Source organism: Hemiscyllium ocellatum, chromosome 10, assembly GCF_020745735.1.
Source record: "Hemiscyllium ocellatum isolate sHemOce1 chromosome 10, sHemOce1.pat.X.cur, whole genome shotgun sequence".
Classification (NCBI taxonomy): domain Eukaryota; kingdom Metazoa; phylum Chordata; class Chondrichthyes; order Orectolobiformes; family Hemiscylliidae; genus Hemiscyllium; species Hemiscyllium ocellatum.
In genome coordinates this window covers 21,763,073-21,771,763 of record NC_083410.1, presented here as the reverse complement: position 1 = coordinate 21,771,763, position 8,691 = coordinate 21,763,073, and the positions used below count along the sequence as shown (strand labels likewise).

At 38.1% G+C, this 8,691-nt stretch overlaps 1 protein-coding gene across 1 annotated transcript in view; it reads right to left on the bottom strand.

The window, feature by feature from the left end:
- The window catches only part of hyls1 (HYLS1 centriolar and ciliogenesis associated), a 35,767-nt gene that overhangs the window by 262 nt on the left and 26,814 nt on the right, over positions 1–8,691 (bottom strand). The window contains exons 7-11 of the mRNA XM_060831335.1: positions 4,556–4,716; positions 4,104–4,164; positions 2,779–2,842; positions 796–877; positions 670–702 (exon numbers count right to left, since the gene is read on the bottom strand). Of these exons, the coding sequence (XP_060687318.1) occupies positions 670–702; positions 796–877; positions 2,779–2,842; positions 4,104–4,164; positions 4,556–4,716 (401 nt within the window). The remainder of the gene's footprint in view (positions 1–669; positions 703–795; positions 878–2,778; positions 2,843–4,103; positions 4,165–4,555; positions 4,717–8,691) is intronic.

The following is an 8,691-nucleotide window of genomic DNA, read 5'->3' as shown; positions in this document are numbered from 1 at the left end:
AGAAAATAGTTATTCTATTGATAAGCCACAAGCTACTTCCAAACTTGAGCATCTTAGCAAACAAATTCACATTTACAATTAAAACAGTGAAGGAGTTGAAGAGTTACAAATGTCTGGAAAGAACATATTGGAATTTTTGGCACTAATTAGTGAAGATACAATAGATAAACTACAAAAGGTATTCATTTACTACATTGTAATTGCAAGATATTAAAAATTTCTTGATGTTTAAAAGAGATACTGTGGCTAGAATTTCTGCCTCATAGCACCAGGGACCCAGGTTCGATTCCATCCTCAGGCAATTATGGGGAGTTTGCACATTCTCCCAGTGTCTGTGTGGGTTTCCTCCAGATGTATTTCCTCCCACAGTCCAAAGATATGCAGATTAGGTTGATTGGCCATGCTAAATTGCCCACAGTGAGCAGGGATCTACAGGCTAAGCGCATTAGCCATGGGGATTGTAGGGTTACAGGGATTGGGTCTGGGTGTGATGCTCTTTGGAGGGTTGGTGTGGTCTTGATGGGCTGAATGACCTGCTTCCACGAAGTTTAAAATAATGTAAATTCAGATTAAGTGTTACAAAAATGGTTCAGAGAACCCGGCTAATATTACTGTTTGGGGATAGGGGATAATGAGAATCAATGGGAAACTAGAAAAGAGACCACTCACCAGACGTAGTTGGTGATTATAAAGCATTTGCTCCTAGGGAAGAACAAAATATACTTGAAACAACTCAGTCCTGACAATGTCCCTTTAAATTTGACTGTGTGACAGTAAAGGATTAGAGGTACATACCCTTATCCCCCATCGCAGTTCTTTCCTATCTTTTTCTCCAGGAGCTTTGAAAGTCTCCCAGTTTTGCTTATATTCAAAATACCTTAAATTGAAAATACAATTTCATTTAGTTGTTTGTGTTCCTTACAATTGTGACTTTGTAAGTATACAGTTACAGTAGAAATTAGTGTTAAGTCAGTCCGAACTGACGACTTCAGATATTTCCCACTCCAAATAAAATGCACAAGCTAGAATACCATACTGTACATGTGTAGTACTATGCATTCTTAGCTGAAATAACATCACTAAATATAAACAAAATATAATGTAGATATGACATTTTAAAAAAAACTGTTGTAGACTGACTAGCTCCATCTGGGGGCAAAAGTTGTGCGGACTCTAGGACTACTTGCGCTGAACAATATCGACCACTGGATGGAGCATAGGTTGAGAAAAATTCAAAATAAGAGCATTTAAGTAGTAACCCGGTGTACCCTCCCCACAATAAAAAACATGGTAAGTAAGGTTTGGAAACAATGCCAAGGGAGGGTAGAGAGAAAAGTCAGGAATACAACACTAGAAGAGACAGTGTAGGTGTTGTAGGAAAGGACACTTGCACAGGCAGACCGCAACAGGAAGTTTGTGGCAAACGTGTTGCCTAACGATGTTGAAGTGAAACAAGTGAGTCAATGTTAAGATGCACTTTAATGTAATTAAATCTTTGCTGAAACACACACCTAAAGTGTAGCTGAATTTTGACGATAATTAAAAAGTCCTGTTGGCAAGGGAATTCCAATAAAGTAAAAATATCTAAAGTGTGATGGGATAAAATTTGTCTCTTTTCACAAAAGGATTCTAAAGTTAGTATCAATAATAATATTTACATCGAATAGCTTCACAAGCTCAAATTTTGCTATAATACAGCAAGTCCGCTTAATTAATTTCATCAGGACACGTTTTAAGGTATATTTTAGGAAAAACTAAAGGGATAGAGTTTGGGGTTCATGATGAAAACTGGAAATAGTCAATAAAATATGGGACAGGAAATAAAGATTATCAGTTTTCAGAAATATTTTGCCGTGATTACTATTTAAATGGCACCGGATGTTTGGAACAGATAAATGCTGAACATGGTAGGCATGTCAACATGTGGAAAAGGAAAACATTGCCATTCTTTCAATCAAAATTGAAAGCACTAATGTGAAAATGGAAGGACATTAACACAACAAAAGCGTGAAATCGATAGTGAAGATGCACAAAAATCCCAAGTGAAAACAAAAAGCAGAATGTGAAAATGAAATTAAATCTAATATGAGTAACAGCAGAAAATTGAAAAGTCTGGTCAATGCAAATATTTGCCAACATTTCTTTTACCTAACTATTCTTGGAAAGATCTCTTCCATCCCACATCTGCAATAAATCAACTTTTAAAAAATCATAGTTAAAGGTTAAACAAAACTCAGGCCAGATGGCAGCACTGTGTCCATCAAGACATTACTGTTCCAAATTCTGACATAAGTTTGAATAACAAGAGTTTAGAAGAGTAGAGGAGAAGTTGAGAAAACCAAAATAAGTCAGATCAGGATCACACGTGAATTAAATGGATGTAGAAAAGTAGCCACTTGGTCTGTTGAACATGGAATTGGAAGACTGCCTTGCTCATATACAAAACAATATGAAATCGTAGGCATGAGTTGAGAAAATCTGAACAGATGCTTTCAATGCAAGGGGAAGTGTCAGGAAAGAACAGAAAAAAAAACGCAGAACAAAAATATCCAAGAGGGAATGGTACCTCTAGCATAAGGGTGGAGTGGGGAAGGGGAATGAAAAAGAAAGGAAAATCATGTGTCCTGGAAGTTAGTCTAAAATTGCAGAGAATAGTGGAAAGGCAGACGAAGTCAAACATAACAAGTATCAAGGTTAAGTACATTTGAATCTTTTGTACAAATTATATTGCAGGCTTTAAAAGAAAAGGAAATAACTAACGAAGTCCAACACACTTACTTTGCTACAGGGTCACTTTTCTTTATGTTTCTTGTGTGAGGATGATCCATTACTGGCCTAATAACTGCAATGACAAGCATTTAAAAAGCATAGAGTGTATATTCTGCACAGTTAAGATTGAATAAAGTCATGTCTCTATCATACTCCTATACTTATAATCCATTTTAAAAAGTAGTCGCTTATGAAGGCAGTAAACAATGGCAAGCTAAGCTGGCTTTAGCAGAATAATTTTGGCCAGGAACTGGAAAATCCTCCTCCAATTTGAGTAGTGTTATCTACTCATTTGTGCCCATTCCATGGCTTTGCAAGGGGAATAGAGTATAAAAGTAATGAACCCTGGTTACAACTGTACAGGACAGTGGTGTTGCACATCTGGAGTGCTGTATACAGTTTTAGTCTTCTTTTAAATTATGAATATATTTGCATTGAAGATGGTTCACAGAAGGTTCAAGTAGGCTAATTCCTGAGATGAAGAGACAGTCTTAAGAAGGTTGGAATGATACTCATTTGAATTCAGGAGAATGAGAGCTGATGTTATTAAAATGAGATTACAAGAAAACTTTACAGTAGGTAAAGAGAATATTTTAGGCAATGTATAACTATGGGAGCACAGTTTCAAAATACGATGGATCAGCAGAAATTTCTTTTCTCAGTATTGTTAGTATTTGGAATGTTCTTCATCGGAGAACAATGTTGATTGTTGATTACAAATTGTTGATTACATTCAGGCTGAGTCAAAACAGATTTCGATCTAAAACATTATGGTGGTATTGTGCGGTGCGACAGACAGAAAAGTGGAGCCAAAGTCACAGTCAGAGCTTATTGTACAGCAGGGCAGACCCGAGGAGGCTAAATCGTTTTTCTCCTATTCTTTTTCTTTTGGGTTCAATCTAACAGGCATGTTTTTCTCTAGTTGAATGTTCTGTATTTCATATAAATGTGACTTTTGTGACAGTTTGAACAGAAACAGCTGTAGTCCATATTCAGTCTTGGAGTGTGGTGTGAACCTATATGCTTCTGTTTGCATACAAATACAAACACAAACACAGTGCTACGACAACTTGTGCACTATCTTAATAGGTCATAGATTTACAATAGGATGATAGGGCCAAATTTAGTGTGCATTGTGTCTTAGTCTGAATCAAGAAAATGGCACTATATGACTTAATTTAACAAAATCTAATGTGGCCTCTTTATTTTAGTAATGCTTTACTTTAAAATAGTGATTAGCATAGTTTCCCTGGACATTAGATCCTTGTACAAAATATTTCATGGCTTCTTAAATTATGGAAAAGATACAGCAATGACAAAACATTAACACTTACATGACTTTGGTGGGTTTGAAACACAATCATAACCCTCCCTTCCTTTGAGCCTACAGTTCCACTGCAGAGACAGAAATAAATTTTGGAATTAATATAATCCCTTGTTTATACAATTGGAATAATCCTTTAGGTAAGTTGCCTGCTGTGGATCACAATTCCTGTACAATCTGTAGTTTGACTCGATGCACCCAAGGGCAACCAAAATTGGTCAATACCCTGACCAGTGTTACCCAAATCCCAAAAAGCAAATCGTTTTATACAGAACAGTTATGCATAACTTTAATTCCATGAATGTTTCCCAACTGGAGATCACTTGTTCATTCTATTTGAATATTTCAATCTGTAGTTTTCAACCTACAAGTTAAGCACAAAGATACTAGAGTAAGAAACATCCCTGACCCAAATTAGTACAAAAAAACAAGCAAAGGCAGGACATGGTTCAGATTAGTTACCAGATCTCTTGTGAAGAATGGCTGGGCAGAATTTGGTCGTCTTCCAGTTATGCTTCCAGCATCAGGTCTGTTGTCCAATTCTTCAGTTTGTGTATCAGACTCTGCTTCGTTGCAGAAAGTTTGAAATTTGCTGAATCTGTGTCCCAATTCACTGACTTCATCTTTTTAAAAAGGTTTAACAAAAGATTACAAAACCATTGATAAAGATGTTACATTAAATAGCAATGCAAATGTTCTCCAGTACTTCAGTTCATGATTAGAATCAACTGTATGTTCCACGAGGATCGGAGCTATGTCCACGGTTCTCATTTATATAAACAATCTGGACAAGAATATAGGAAGCATGGTTAGTAAGTATGCAGATAAGATCAAAATTAATAGTATAGAGGACAGCGAAGGTTATCTAAAACTACAAAGGGATCTTGATTAGCTGGGCTAATGGGCTGAGTGACAGAGAGATTTTAATTTAGATAAATGTGAGATATTGCATTTTGTTAAGATAAACCAGGGCAAGAGTTACACAGTTAATGATCGGGCCCTAAGGAGTGTTGTCAAACAGAGACACCTAGGACTTCAAGTACATAGCTCCTTGAAAGTGATGTCATAGGTAGACAGGGTGGTCAAAGAAGCATTTTGCACACTTGCCTTCATTGATCAGAGCATTGAGTAAAAAAAAAGTTGGTATGTCCTGTTGTGGCTGTATAGGACAATGGATACGTCACTTTTGAAGTACTGCAAACAGTTCTCATTGCCACGCTTTATGAAGGATAGTATTAAATTGGAAAGGGTGCAGAAAAGATTCACAAGAATGTTACCGAGACTTGGAGGGTTGAGTTAGGAGAGGCTGGATAGGCAGAGACTTTTTAACCACCCTGGAGTGTAGGAGGTTTAGGAGTGACCTTATAGAGATTTAAGGTCATGAGAGGCATAGATAAGGTGAACAGCATAGATATTTTCCCCTTGGTAGGAGAAATTGAAGCTATAGGGCAGAGGTTTAAGGTGAGACGGTAAAGATTTAAAAGGGACCGGAGGGACAACATTTTCCACACAGAGGCTGCTGGGTCTGTGGAATGAATTGTCAGAGGTGGTGGTAGAGATGGTTATAGTTACAGTATTTAAAAGGCATTTGGACAGGCACATGAATAGGAGAAAGTGAGGACTGCAGATGCTGAAGATCAAAGTCAAAAATTGTGGTGCTGGAAAAGCACAGCCAGTCAGGCAGCGTCTGAGGGAAAGTTTATAGGAATATGCATAAATGGGACTACTTTAATTTGGGAAATCTGGTCAGTACGGAAGGGCTTTTCTGAAGGGTCTATTTCCATCCTGTATGACACTATGACTACGACTCTATGTTAGTTAATATCTGCTTCACCTACAATACTTCCAATAGCACCTTCCAAGCCAGTGACCTCTACCAACTTAGGACAAAGGGAGCAAATGCATATTAACACCACCACCTGCAAGTTTAATTCCAAGTTATACACCATCCAGAATTGGAACAGTATTGCCGTTCCTGGATAGAAATCCTGGAATTCCCTTCCAAGCAGCACTGTGGTTGTCTCTACACCACAAGGATTGCAACAATTCAAGGCTCCAGCTCACCAGCACCTTTACTAGGACAAATAGGGATTAGCAATAATTACTGGTTAAGCAATATACAACCAGATTCCATAAACAAATCTTAGAAGTAAATCGCTCAGGAAGGGGATTTTCAGAAGGAAATCTGCTACTTTATCTGCAAACCACAACATTGAAGTTGAATCTTAGCTGCCTCTGAAATGGCTTATCAAGTCACTCAATTCAGTGGCAGTCTACATCCTAAAAATAAATAAATTGATGAATTCCTCAAAGCAGCAAATTGACTTCCTCCCCTTCTCACCCTTCGTATAGAGCCTCATTGTTCCACTGTTATGTTTAAAAAGGAAAATTTGCAGCATGTCTTTTTACATCATGATATTTTATTATACATCAACAGACATGAAGAAATGCATTGGCATGTCAGAAACAAAAGGCAGTTATATACAAGACTAATACTCAAAAAGACTACTGTCCATTCAGAAGTTTTCATTTCAAGAGAGTTTATGATTTTGTCTGGGGTCTTCAATGTTGAATTGATGGCTCCTAGTTTTGGATTCTCTCCATTTCTACCCTATCCAACTCATTCTTCATGTAAAGACCACTCTCAAGTCACCTCCAAGACTTCTTTTTACTAAAGAACATAAAAGTCCCCTTCAATCGTTTCCAACAGCTTTAATCTTAGTTCTGACACCATCTTGTAAACCCTTTCTGAAATGTCTGTTGCTTCTATGTCCTTTTTATGGAGGCCAGAATGGTGCACAATGCTAAGTATGGCTTGACCAAGATCCTATACAGATGTGAAAAAAAAAAATCTGAATTCGACTCCCTTAGAAATAAATCCTATATTTTTGTTAGCATTTCAATTAGTTTGCTGACCTGTGACCCTGCTTTTAAATGTCAGAGTCATGGAAATTTACAGCACAGAAAAAAAATCTGTTTGCCCATCACGTCTGTTCAAGTCAAAGATGGTCACAAATATTTTCTAGCACTTGGCCATAGCCTTGTTTGTCTTGGCATCTCAATTCTTAAATGTTGTGGTTCTGTTCGCCGAGCTGGGAATTTGTCTTGCAGATGTTTCGTCCCCTGTCTAGGTGACATCCTCAGTGCTTGGAAGCCTCCTGTGAAGCACTTCTATATTGTTTCCACCGGCATTTATATGGTTTGTCTCTGCCGCTTCTGGTTGTCCGTTCCAGCTGTCCGTTGCAGTGGTTGGTATATTGGGTCCAGGTCGATGTGCTTATTGATTGAATCTGTGGATGAGTGCCATGCCTCTAGGAATTCCCTGGCTGTTCTCTGTTTGGCTTGTCCTATAATAGTAGTGTTGTCCCAGTTGAACTCATGTTGCTTGTCATCTGCGTGTGTGGCTACGAAGGATAGCTGGTCGTGTCGTTTCGTGGCTAGTTGGTGTTCATGGATGCGGATCGTTAGCTGTCTTCCTGTTTGTCCTGTGTAGTGTTTTGTGCAGTCCTTGCATGGGATTTTGTACACTACATTGGTTTTGCTCATGCTGGGTATCGGGTCCTTCATTCTGGTGAGTTGTTGTGTGCTATTAGGAGTCCTAATGGTTGCAGTAGTCTGGCTGTCAGTTCAGAAATGCTCTTGATGTATGGTAGTGTGGCTAGTCCTTTGGGTTGCAGCATGTCCTCGTTCCGTTGTCTTTCCCTTAGGCATCTGTTGATGAAATTGCGTGGGTATCCGTTTGCACCCGAGCTACAAATCTTCTCACAAACTTCAATTCTTAAGTGTTATGAGAGTATCTGCCTCTACCACCTTTATAGACAGTGAATTCCAGATTCCGAATACCCTCTGGACGAAAAAGGTTTTCCTCACATCCCCTTACCTTAAATCTATGCACCTTGGTCACTGATCACTCCATCAAGGATAGAAATCTCTTCCTGTCTAAACTATCTATGCTCCTCAATCTCCAGCGCAGGCAACACTGGTAAATTTCCTCAGCAGCCTTTCCAGTGGTATCATATCTGTCCTATAAATGTGAATTCTAGAACTACACATGATACTCTAGCTACGATTTCACCAATGTTTTATACAAATTCAGTATAACCTTCCTGCAGTTAAACTCTATGTTTAGGCAAACACAAGAAACTATCCCATATGCCTTCTTAACCATTTTATCCACTTCTCCTGATATCTTAAAGAAGCAGTGTACACACATACAAAGGTCTCCACGATCGTCCTTGCTCCCCAGGGTCCTGCTGTTCATCATTCGTGTGCTGGATCCCTTTACTATTCAGCTGAATTCAATTTCTAAAGGTATGGGGAATGTTTCTGCTTTTCCTGCTAAGTTACACTGCCTTTCAGTTATGAATGTTGAATGTACATTTGGGACATAACTAAACAGTCTGAAAGTTTACTATTGCAATTTTATGATTGTATTCCTTCTAAGTCTTATTATTCCTTCAGTTTGATATCATCTGCAAAATTTGATTGAATTACTCATTCCTAATTCCAAAATAAGTATAATTATTTTCAATGTTTTTTTTAAACTGATGTGAGCACTGTTGGCTGACATTCATTGCCTATCTGTAATTGCCTTTGAA